Raw genomic sequence first — 12,627 nt, 5'->3', positions numbered from 1 at the left:
CACATTCTATATTCTTATTTTACAAATCTGATATTTATGTTTTATATTACCCTCTTACGTTGAAGTACAGCAATGAAAACAATGCTGAAATAACAATTCTAATGATTGATAACCCCAAACTATAAATTAGTACAGCAGAATTTTCATTGATCTCGGTCTTTCATATATCATTCAAGTATAAAACATTCAATTTATATCAAAGCTATATTATAACTGTAATGTATTGGACATTCTTTTAAATTCGTCTCTGGCATCAAACAGAACGGCCAGAGAAATGATTTCTTTACAGTTGCCGTATCGTTAAGAATTAGCGACTACTTATGACATTTTGGGTTTAAAATTTGTTACAGCTGATTAAATCAAATAGTTATTGTATTATTTCCCTTTATGTTTGTCACAGAAGATTGCATTACTACGAATTAATGCTGCCAAAGATGCTATGGTTTCCCTTTTGTTCCAATATCTCTTTATCACAAATGTATTTATAGCAACTATTTGTTTACAAAAGCCAGTAGACTTGACTTTGATTTTAAAAAGGGACTGATGAGATAACGTGAGGGTTGCCACGTTATTATGGCGAAGGTAATCTCTAGAAATTGTTATATTTAAATATTCACCTTAACAAGGTATTCCCTTAAAGAGGTTTGCTTCTGAATAAAATACGTTTAGGGTCGCATAATTCTGAAAGCGTTGATTATGCTAAGATGATGAATATGAATCCAGTTCGTCTTTCAAAGAATTTGGAAAAAATCTTCAATATAGTTGTTACCAGACTATAATTTTTATATCAGGCCTTAATTAATATTATATAAAAAATAGACCATTATTTAGATAATGATGTTCCCTATCCAATGTTATTATTATTATCACAACACTTGAAGGTCTAAACTTATTACTTGTCTACGTATGGTCATATTTTTATAATAACATTGTTGTTTTTGTATAAACTGTTTTTGTAAAAATAATCTGTACCTAAAAGGGAAACACGTCCTTTCTTAGTGAAGAATACGGTAGGAATGTTTATTGACTACCAACGCTATAAGCATATACTATATTTTTAAATTTATATATCTTAAGTTATAAATCGAAATAATACACTAGATAACAAAAATCTTAGGAAAGAGTATATGTATTGGAAATGTCGTTCTTTAACTCATGCAAACTTTGTAAGATGTTTCTTATAAACTTTGTTTTGGATTGTAGGTGTTAACCGTATGAGTAAAATGAAGTCAATAAAAGTATGTGAGGGTATTACTCGTTAAAGCGAATGGTCCCCTGTCGTTAACCAAAAAAAAAACGTAAAGCCACCTGTTGAAGAGACATGTCTATTCACTCATCAACACTAATCTATAAATACGACTATTCATTCACCAATTTACTCTTCTTTCCGTATAACCAACACCCCGAACCCCCTGGAGTTTAACTCGAGTTATCAACAAAGTTCATAAAATGGATTTCAACATATATTTTGTACTTTGTACTTTGTTTTCGTTAAATCAGCAACAGACTTGATTAACTATCATGTAAGTTTAATATTTATTATAATCAATAAACTTTATTGCATAAAGTTAAACTGATATTTAAAACTACTATATGCAGGAAGAATCATACAATGACTCAAGTGATAACGCGATTATCTTCTTCTTGTCTCAAAAACTTATTGGGAAAGTATTCAAATTCAATGTTAAAGTCACATCCTTTAATTATAATTCAAGTTCCGCTGGATTAACTGTTACAGGAATCACAGGCACCCCAATTAAAATTGAAGAGGTACAATCAATTTATAATTTACTTAAAGTTTAAATAATAGGTTCCTATAATCAATATATAAGGAAATTAACATACCTAGATGAGGTAAAGAAACTTACATTTAATGTTCTGATATAGCTTATAAAAATAAACGAAGTGAGGGACACGAACAACGAAAAAGAAGAAATTACTACTCCCAAAGAAAATAAAACAAGGAAAAGGAGATTGACAACAAAAAATTTAAAACAAACTGAAGACAACAACTTAGATGTAACAAGCGGAGCAACTCAAGAAGTTAGACAACGGTCCCAAAGAAAAAGGAAAAAAATCATTGTGGATGATTACGTTACTTAGAATTGCAATTCCACCAAATAATTATTTTATTAATTTACACACAAGAATATATTTGCACATTATAACGCCCATTTTATTTTTACAACTTTTTATGTCTATATTTTAAAAAAAAAAAAACAGATATAGTATTTTTTTTATAAATAGTACGATAATTATACAAATAACAAGGAAATACATAAAAATATAATAATAAGCGTCCTTACTCCCGCGCGTGAACGCGCGGGGTTGTTTCCTAGTTAAAATAAAAAAGAATTCACCTGACATCAGCTATCAGCTTCTTCTCTTTCCCTTGCCGCTGTTGGAACGCTCTCTGTTTCTTTCTCCAAAGTTACCCGTTCGGGTTTGGTTAATAGTACTTTGGATTCGGGTATGTTTTGTACCACTTTAGAAGATCCATTCAGATATTTTTTATATTTCGGACCGGTTACAGATCGGGTTTTTCGGTTCGGGTTCGATTCGAATGTCGGGTAATGGATTCTATGCCCATGCTTAACTACTACCCTCGATAGGATTTGGTGTTAGAGAGATAATTTTCTAACTATTCAAACAAATTGATATAATATTGCAAATATGGGGGCAGGGGGCCGGAAAACTAAATTTCAAAAGTTGGCGATGCGCTGTCTTAACGACCGAATATCTGTCTTTTTCAAATTAATTGAGTTTAAAAAGTGATTATTTGAAATTAAAATAAAAAAGAATTCACCTGACATCAGCTATCAGCTTCTTCTCTTTCCCTTGCCGCTGTTGGAACGCTCTCTGTTTCTTTCTCCAAAGTCGGATTCTTTTTATCTAATTATACTTTCTTTTTTTGAATTTCCTTTTTTGGAGATTAACTTCAGTTTTTTTTTTGGGGGTCAAACTAGGGTTTTTCTTGGTATGTGGTGAAGCTTTTTTCACTTTAGGGTTCGCCGGCTGAGAGGGGGAATTCCGATTTGATCTGAGTATCTCCGGCGACATGGGTTCGAATCTACCGATGAGCCCTGAATTGGAACAGATCCATGGCGAAATCCGTGACCATTTCCGAGCCCTCGCGTAATACTTTTTCTTATTCAATTCTCTTTTCGTTGTTAAAAAGATATGGTAGAGAGAGAGGTCAGTGTAAAGTTGTAAACAAAAGTTTCTCTCACATATCATTATATATATATGTGTTTTTCAGGAATGGTTTCCAGAGGTTGGATAAGATTAAGGATTCAACTAGACAAAGCAAGCAACTTGAGGAACTTACTGACAAGATGAGAGACTGTAAAAGGTATATGCCCTTTCCCTTAATTTTCTTTTCTCTTGCTTGATTGAATGATCTACTTGCATTGTCTTGTGACTAAGGTTGTAAGTACCTTGTTCCTTTTTGAATTGAATGAGATAAGATGTGACAATATAAATTTTGTTTATCTAATGTTTTACTTTTATCTCTCAGGTTGATTAAGGACTTCGACCGTGAACTCAAGGACGAGGAAACTCGAAACTCTCCTGAAGTAAACAAGCAATTGAACGATGAGAAACAGTCTATGGTGAGTTAGTATGATATCAGCTATCATCATTCTGTTGTGATATGCAGTTTATGATGGAAGCTTTCCTTTAGTATTACCACTCCTTCTTAGCAGCATCAATCGTATTCCTGTTTGGTCAATTTAGTTGCATTTTGTAACCAATTGGATACTAAAGGCAGATGAGGTTTGAGTGTCGTCATTGTGTATCTAAAGCTCTCCTTTGTAATTTCTCCCTTGCGTGTAATGTCACAGATTAAGGAACTCAACTCTTATGTTGCACTGAGAAAAACGTAAGTGCTTCTGTCATTTCTCTTTTAGAAGCTGGTTTATTCGAACCTCGTACCTTCCCTTTTTGTGGGTTTAGTTACATATTGTATCCGTTCAGCACATGTTATCTATTTAAGTGTTCATACATGTTAAACTTGTTCTGTGAGTTCAGGTATATGAGTACACTTGGCAACAAGAAAGTTGAACTTTTTGATATGGGAGCTGGAGCCAGCGGCGAACCTACAGCTGAAGAAAATGTTCAAGTGGCTTCAGGTCAGTCCCTATGCCTGTTAATGTTATTCTATTCTATGCTACCAAGACATGAACACATCAAGAGGTTGACTTGTCTGAAGCTTAAACTCATTTTTTATGTGATAGCAATGTCAAACCAGGAGCTTGTTGATGCTGGAATGAAAAGAATGGATGAGACTGATCAGGCCATTGAGCGCTCAAAACAAGTAAGTTACAGAAAAAACATGTGGTGTTCCTTACTATAACTTTGGTAACACTCTTGTTCCTCCTTTTCAGGTTGTAGAGCAAACAATCCAAGTCGGAACTCAAACTGCAGCTAACTTAAAGGGACAGGTAAATGCAAAGCATCCTCCCATCTCATCTTTTATTAAACATTGTTGGCACAGACTCAACTCAATTAGCCTGCAAAATACTGCAGACGGATCAAATGGGGCGCGTGGTTAACCACTTGGACACGATTCAGTTCTCTCTGAAGAAGGCTTCTCAGCTAGTGAAAGAGATAGGAAGACAGGTTTTGTAACTTCATACTGACATATATATCTCTTCTTACTAGACTGCCAAAAAAAACCCTGAATCTCTTATGTCTACTTTTATGTTTCAGGTGGCGACAGATAAATGCATAATGATGTTTTTGTTTCTCATTGTATGTGGTGTTGTAGCCATTATCGTAGTGAAGGTACGTTCTTTGCTCATTCCAATGAAAGTTGTGATTACTCATTAGAAAGTTGTAGTAACTATGTTTTTGTTGTTGTATAAACTCTCTACAGATTGTTCACCCGAATAACAAAGACATTAGGGACATCCCAGGATTAGCTCCTCCAGCGCCAGCGAGGAAGCTACTGTACTTGAGGAATCCAGAGTACTTGCAAAGATAGAAAGAAATCTCTGTCTGTATATTTATTTACGTGGACTGAGGATATTGCATCTTGAGGTTCGGTAATTTGATCTTCTTTGCTTATTCATTTGTTTACACAACATGAGAGAGAAAGAGAGAGAGAGGAGAGATTGATTGTGTGCTTTGATAGTCATTTGAATCTTGGTTTTGATTGGAGAGGGCTTTGTATATTTTCATCTTCTGGTAGTAACTTAATCACTTGTTTTGTATAAAATCCAGACCAAGTGACCATGTTATACTCTCTCTCTCTCTCACGTTCTCAGTAATGACATCACAGCTGTAGAAAATGTCAGGACACATCTGGAATTTCCAATTACACAAACAGTCCATATGGTTCACTTTCTATAACCTGGTCAAAACGAAAAACGTGATAAAAGACTACCTAATACGTGCGTGACCACGTTCGAGTCACTGTTGCAAGTTTTATGATTCGTTGTACAAGCTACAACTGTTCTTTCATAATAGACAGCTCTTGAAGAGTTGATTCTCACCTCACCCAACCAAACTTAGCATAACCACCAGGAAGAGAAACTCAAATAGCAATATCCAAACCGATTTGAATATATATTAAAAAAGAATGCTCAGCAGTCAGCAATCAAAAACTCAGAGCTATTTGGTTTATAAAGAAAATGAAGATGGTGGAAAAAATAAATGCCACAGGAATATATATATTACTCTAATGTCAATTCATTATAAACGAATATGTGACTTTTTAACGTTTTTTAAGCTAATCATCGATCATACTACTATTTTGCTCAGCTATCTATTTCTTAATAAAGTTGTAAATTTTGAAGACAAGTACACCATTCTTCACCTGAGACACGAGAGGACACACGGTCTCGGATGCTGCTGCTGCACCTCTCTTTTGGTTTCAAAGATTCTTTTTACGTAGCAAAGAAAAAAACAACGAATTGGGAAGCAAAACCTCTCTATCATGCGTTTTTACTAGGCATCTTAAGCGGCGTGATTTACGAGCTGCGTCCGACCAATATGAGATAAACGGGACGTAATCAAAGGGGCTTCTTCGTCGTTTATCTCGCCTCCTACTCTTGGGCTCTCTCCACCAACATCCGGATTGAACTTATCTGAAGACTTCTTCTCCATCTTCCACTCCTATATATAATGCTCGTGTTCATCAGTTTGTTACATATTAACACCCACATATAAGGACAAAAGGTAACTGGTTCCACATGTATTTTGGAAATCTAGAGATTCTTTTTGTCTTTTAGAACCCTTTATGCCGCAGGCGTGATGATATTACTATGGGAGACTATCGGGTCTCTATAACAGTTTATAGATTCAATGCACCTATTTCTGGATTTGAACGAATCTGAAACAAGCCTGAGATGAACCGGCCTCATAACCTCAACCCTATAAAGAGTTACTGACCTTATTGATTCGATCTGGGAGACTGTCAGCAGTTGGTTGAGATGCCTTTACGTCCTTCACTTTTATGTAGTTGTACATGACGACGCCACAAAGCGCTGTGTCAACACACATGGCAAGAATAAATACTTAAAACGACACAATACTGTGTGGAGTAGACAGTCAAGAAGGAAAAACAGATGTTTACAACAATTAGATTGTTGTGAGTTGAAGAAACATACCAATTGCGTATCCAATGATGTTCAGCCCAGTAATCGTGGACTCGGGGAAAATGATTGTGGAGAGGGCAATGAGAATCCAGTCTTTGAGAACACCAGCTACCCGGATTGTTACCGCACCTGTCCTACCGATTACTAAGAATATGGAGAAGTTCAACGCAAGGGCACACAGAGCATTGGAGAAAAAAATCCAGAAGTTGAATTGTATCTGTGAAACTTCCATCGTGGGTTTCTCCAACACATACCAAGGGAAGGCCAGAAATACAAAACTGCACAAGATTAAAGCATAGCGTTTCAAGGAAAAGATTATGTGTACTACTTGAGCAGTAGCAATAAATAATACATGACATTAACAATGAGAGAAAAAATCATGTTATGAACCGGAACCAAAGATTAGGTGATGAGGCATCATAATCTAGAAATATAGTTGTTTAAGCACAATCAAGATTTGGGAGTGAATACCTGCAGGGAGCTATGTAATATAAGCTGTTGATAGGGTTTAATGTCAACCCCTTCTTCTGGAGAAGAACTTGAGTTAGCACCAGTCTAAGTGCTTCAGCAAAGATGCCTGTGACCTGATAGACTGTGCCAACTATATTGAAATGGATTTCCCCATAAGAAGATATCACAACCCCAACACTGACCAACAACATGTTCGAGAACACGTCGCACCTTGGTTTGTCAGTGCCGCAAATAACTGCCATGATGAATGTTGCTACTGGCACTGAAAATTCCAAAATCATGTATTAATATTCTTTGTAAAATGAAAGGTAAGTCTATACTAACGTAGATTATGTAGCCAAAATGCTAAGTCGTCACATACTTAGAGCTTTGAGCATCTGAATGAAGGCAACAGAAATGTGCAAGTATGCGGTATTGCCAAACCTGCACAAAGGAGGATATAAGATAAGAGCATTAACAAAACAAACTGTGTTTACTGTGTATAGAACAGGAACATACCAGAGGCTCGATGCAAAGAATGCGCTTATAGGTACCACACATGTTGCGTATCTGGTGGACACAAAAAGTGTGTCAAAATGAGAGGTGGGGAAACTAGCGTACGGGATAAATAGAAAATGAAAAGATACCGAATAAGCTGGCTTACATTTCAAATGTCATTTTAACCGGAGCTACAACCTAAAACACAAAGGCAAAACTTATCACCGCACAAGTAAAAAGGAGTCCGAGGAAGACTCCACATCTTAAAAGAGAAAAACACATACAAATGCAATGCAAAGTAAACATAACCTCAACTGAAAGTAATAATCTTTTGAGTATAGAATATACCTTGAAGACGCGAATAAGAAGGAAGGCCACGAATCCAGAAAACCCCATATGGATCATCGTCAGCGTTATAGGAAGTGGAAAATTGAAGTACTTTGGGGATAAAACCCACTGCAAATTAAAAACAATAAAAGAAACATGATTTACAATTAACCTTTTACTGAAACAAAAAGCTAAAACAAGATACATCTATAGCCTACAGTTTAGCCAACATCACAACACTATCATTCCTATGCAGAGACAGATAACAATAAAGAATCCAATTCATCACACATTGCTACATAAAAAGGTCTCTCTCTGCCAACAGTTTCATCTCTATCAACTGCGCCGTAGATACGTTAATAAAGTCTTAATAGAAACTGAATCACTCACCTTGTTGTAGAGTATGACACCTGAAGAGAGTATGATGTAGATGAGTAAGTAGATATAAGTCAGTACAAGCGTCGTGTTTATCATCTTCCTCCCCTCAGTGCAAAATCAGAGAATCTCTTCACGCCGAAGTTCTTTGATAGTCAGTTTCTTCTCACTGCTCCAGCAGTATCAGCCATTGCAGATATATATATAACTGAGCCAAATCGACCAAATCAATCAAACCATCAAATCCACAGTTGAGAGAAAACCCTAACTCTATCAACGAATTCGACAGTATACGCCATGAGAAACCAAAATCAAAAACTCCAAAACCTAAATTCACAGATCACGATCGAGGAAAACGCGAATTCGATCAGATCCGAGAAGGAAGATGAGAAGAGAGAGAGAGATTACTACCTCGAGATCATATAAGCTCAACGTGGCGAAGCAATAGATCAGAGACCACTATCGTATAAGAAAGATTCAGAAAGCTCGAAACGGAATCTGACGATGAGAGACGAACGCAACGACGACGTATTAGTGATCAGAGATTCTATGAGAATCAACGAAACAGAGATGAAGAAGATTTTTCCTGATGGAAAGAACGTAGACGAAGTGTGAGAGCTACAGTAGTTTTAGCTTGAGAAGAGGGCTTGGAACCTGAAATTGATTATTTTATTTTAAAATAATTAGAAAAGGAACGGTGGAAATTAATAGGTTAATCTGCTAAATCTGAATCGAACGGCCGCGGTTTTATCTCACGGATGTGGATACGACCCGCCAAGAAAATTATAAGGTTTGAGCTTGGTGGGCTTAATTTATACCTGCTCTATTGTAGGCCCATTAATCGATGAGAGAAAAATCAATATATGCGATAATGATATATATTATTATTTTTATTTAAACGTGAGGATTTGGGAGGTTTTAATATTTTTAATTTAGAATAACCAAGTGAATGTGATATAATAACCGACTAGCTTAGACCAACATTATAGCAGATTTCTAAGATGGTTTTAGAAAGAAAAGTAGTGCGCGGATCCCACCATTTTAGAAAAAACCGATAATAAAATTGTAAAAGAATGATCGACTTTTGCATGTTTCTTGTACTGTTTGCGGACCCCATATATACGTAGCGGTCCGCGATTATTGGCTGCTTTTTTTAATTTTTTTTAATCAGATAAAAAAAAAATTAAAAAACCCAAAAACAAGTTTACCGATAATCCTGCTCTTAAGACCCGCACCAGGATAAAATTATATATAAATTACATTTACATATTATATATTTTTTACTTATTATAAAATAATAAATATATATTAAATAATAAAAAATATTCAGTAACTATTACGTATATATATAAATTGGTGCGAACACATAAATAAAATTTATTAATCCAAACAAATATTTTTCTATTTTATATGGTATATAAATGATATTCTCTCTGTTTCTTATTACTTGATGTTTTACTTTATTGCACAAATATTAAGAAAAACAAATTTTTATCAAAAGTATCACTATATTACAATATAAAATTAGTTTATTTAATTATAAATAAAAATAAAAATAAATCTAATTGGTTACACAGTTTTTGATAAAGTTAAAATTACATAGATTTGTGCAAACTTCATCTATTATGAAACAACAAAACTTCTCTAAAACATCAAGTATATTGAAACGAATGGAGTATTAACATAGATATATAGTGCATTTTTAATATTGGTATCTGTTAAATAATATTTTATGCTTATATTGTTTTTGATCATTTGTATTTTGTTTATAAAAAAAAATTTAATTCACTGATAACAATTTTTTTGTGAATGTTTAATAGTTTTAGTAATTTATAATTTTGATAAAAAATGCAAAATTTAAAATCTAAATATTAAATTGTCAATATTTGTTCAAAGCTTTTATAAAACAAATTCAAAGAAAATTTTGAAAATAAAATATTTATATATTTTATATGGTATATAATTTATATTAAACGATACTAATATATATATATATATATTTTTTTATATATATATATATATAAATATATTATATTATATATATATATATATATTAATATTTATTAAATGAGATTTCGTACTTATATAATTTTGTAATAATTTTATCTTGTCATAACAAAAATTTTAAACAATGGATCACAAAAATTTCAATGTGAGATTTTTAAAAACTTTAGTCATTTATAGTCATTTTTAAAAATATAAAATATAATATAAACGGAAAAATTTAAATTTTTATATATAGTTAGTGAGTTTGTTTAATTTATTATAATAAGTTAAAAAAAATTAAAAATGATAGAGGATAGACTAACTTTTATCAAATCTTTATTATTCATAATCATTAATTGTCATATATATTTTAGCTATATTAGGCAATTTCGTAATTTTTATTTAAAGAAACAATGAAGAATATTAATAATTAATTTATGTTTTGTTTAATAAAAAGCTTATTATATATTTAGATGAACCAACATATTTTTCTGAGGATTCTAAGAATGATTTTGGTGATGATACGTGTATACAAAAAATGTTGTAATGACTATCTTTTAATATATAGGGGATGTATAAATAGGGGTCTTATTCTATTAATTGGGATTACTGATCAATTCTTGTCGACAATAAGATAATCTAGTCGACTCATTTTCCTTTCACACAAAAAAGTTACCGATAATTACCTGTATAATGTGCAATTTCAATATTTTCAAAAAAAAAATGCAATTACAATCCATTAAAAATATCAAATAGATAAAGCTACCGGCAAGACTAAACATGTATGGTGATGTTCGTGATCAATATCCGATATGAAACTCAAAAGCAACTCTGAGATTTGAGGTATTGTTGTTGTTAGTCGACATTGATGACTATCTACAATCTCATTTTTCTCTAAACTAAATAATAGAAACGTATTAATAACAATACAATAGTGTAAACATGATAAAGACAAAAAAACTACAAGAAAGAGACGTGGTTTATAGCAGGCCATTTGTGTGTATCACACCCGCTGTCCGCTGATTGTGTTATCATACATACAGACTATACACAGTAGCGGTCCTGTCATTGGAAAGACCACGAGCATTTTTCTAAAATTTGGCCTATTTTGTATAGTATTTACTAAAGTACCATATATATACATCAATAATTTGTTTTAAAAGGCTGGTTTTTTCGAGTTTTTTAGATGGGCTGGAAGCTGGTGCTTGGTGTGCTTCTCATCAGGGCCGGCACTGACTATACAGTTATCTCTCCTTTTAAAATTCATTGAAGTTGACATATAACTTGCGAAATAAAGCTTGTTAACGTCGCACGATATCTTATGAACATTTTAAGGTTAGCTGTGAGATGTTTACAATTCATAAGTATTTACAATTTATGTCACAAAACCTTGTAACTGTTATTAATAATATGCCATGTAAAACAATTGTTAGGTATATAGTATACTATATACGAAAACTAAACTTTTGAATATCTATATTCTATATGACTACATAAGTTATATGTAGTGCGTTTTTCAAAACACTATCTAAGAAGTAGTTCACTAGAAGTAGTTCACTAGAACATTTCTAGCTCTCAGAACGATTTCTATTGATGATAATGGTTTTTTTTTCTTCAAACGGTTATTCTTGATGATAGGAGTTTCAAGGCTCCTAATCAAATGTTATAGTATAAAGGATGTCAAACCATTTCTAAGTGATTCTAAAGCAAAGGGAATGCAAGACCATGCTTAATCTAAGTGCTACCAGTTTTTGAGATGTTTGTAAACTAGATTACTACCTAAAATTGCAATAAAGGACAAAGCTTTCTTTCTTATAAGAAGAGAGAACTCATGGGCTATGGGAATTGATCTTGGGTGATCAAGATTCAACCTAAAGGTGTCAACTTTTAACCAATCTATATCTTCCTTAGGCCTAGACACAATACTAAACAAACTCTATCCCTAGATGAATGCTCATTTACCTAGATAACTCAAGCATCAAATTCCTTTGGTTGAATGTTACCTAAGTAATCATTAATCTCAAGTCTACTAGCCATCTTAACACCTTTAACAACAAATCCCTTTGGCAAAGGATGTTAAAAGCTTAGGAGAGTTGGTTCAGGCATTTCATCAAACACCTTCCGGGTATGAAATGCCTAGAGCTCAACTTTAGAGAGGCCAACTCTAAAATTGCATTAAAAGCCCTCTACTAGCAAGGAATAAGATTGATCTATCCCTAAACACCTTAGATCTAGCTTAATCACCCTTAATCTCCCTAACCCATGAATCCAAAAATGACTACTCACTACTCTCCATGATGAGCCCAAGAATCAAAGATGATTTGGTGCTAAACATGATAAGAGATCAAGATAATCAAGCAATCACAAGAGAGAAATGATCAAGATAAGATCT

General features: G+C 33.4%; 2 protein-coding genes across 6 annotated transcripts; one reads left to right on the top strand and one right to left on the bottom strand.

Annotated features, from left to right (window-relative positions):
- The first annotated feature begins 2,391 nt into the window (after positions 1-2,391).
- On the top strand, positions 2,392-5,245 carry LOC106320018 (novel plant SNARE 13-like). Of its 3 annotated transcripts, none has more exons than XM_013758388.1 (11): positions 2,392-2,430; positions 2,967-3,135; positions 3,260-3,352; positions 3,518-3,611; positions 3,843-3,880; positions 4,030-4,130; positions 4,236-4,315; positions 4,386-4,442; positions 4,528-4,620; positions 4,711-4,785; positions 4,877-5,245. In XM_013758388.1, exons 2-11 carry the CDS (start codon positions 3,059-3,061, stop codon positions 4,982-4,984), a joined length of 816 nt encoding a protein of 271 aa, XP_013613842.1. In that variant the 5' UTR covers positions 2,392-2,430; positions 2,967-3,058; the 3' UTR covers positions 4,985-5,245. The 3 variants fall into 3 exon arrangements, with proteins under 3 accessions (XP_013613842.1, XP_013613843.1, XP_013613844.1); XM_013758389.1 differs by lacking the exon at positions 2,392-2,430 and adding an exon at positions 2,785-2,876 and having other exon boundaries at positions 4,877-5,240; XM_013758390.1 differs by lacking the exon at positions 2,392-2,430 and having other exon boundaries at positions 2,884-3,135; positions 4,877-5,240.
- A 404-nt stretch (positions 5,246-5,649) lies between these two features.
- LOC106320016 (probable sugar phosphate/phosphate translocator At3g17430) lies at positions 5,650-8,888 on the bottom strand. 3 transcript variants are annotated; one of them, XM_013758386.1, is made up of 10 exons: positions 8,661-8,884; positions 8,265-8,457; positions 7,896-8,003; positions 7,714-7,745; positions 7,569-7,619; positions 7,432-7,493; positions 7,071-7,332; positions 6,612-6,877; positions 6,394-6,488; positions 5,650-6,117 (listed from the first exon to the last, which is right to left on the bottom strand). In XM_013758386.1, exons 2-10 carry the CDS (start codon positions 8,346-8,348, stop codon positions 5,959-5,961), a joined length of 1,119 nt encoding a protein of 372 aa, XP_013613840.1. In that variant the 5' UTR covers positions 8,349-8,457; positions 8,661-8,884; the 3' UTR covers positions 5,650-5,958. The 3 variants fall into 3 exon arrangements, with proteins under 3 accessions (XP_013613840.1, XP_013613839.1, XP_013613837.1); XM_013758385.1 differs by having other exon boundaries at positions 7,432-7,619; positions 8,265-8,456; positions 8,658-8,888; XM_013758383.1 differs by having other exon boundaries at positions 7,432-7,619; positions 8,661-8,867.
- Between the last annotated feature and the right edge of the window lie 3,739 nt (positions 8,889-12,627).

Source organism: Brassica oleracea, unplaced genomic scaffold (assembly GCF_000695525.1).
Source record: "Brassica oleracea var. oleracea cultivar TO1000 unplaced genomic scaffold, BOL UnpScaffold00763, whole genome shotgun sequence".
Lineage (NCBI taxonomy): Eukaryota > Viridiplantae > Streptophyta > Magnoliopsida > Brassicales > Brassicaceae > Brassica > Brassica oleracea.
The sequence above is the reverse complement of the archived record's forward strand: the minus strand, read 5'-3'. Positions and strand labels throughout refer to the sequence as shown.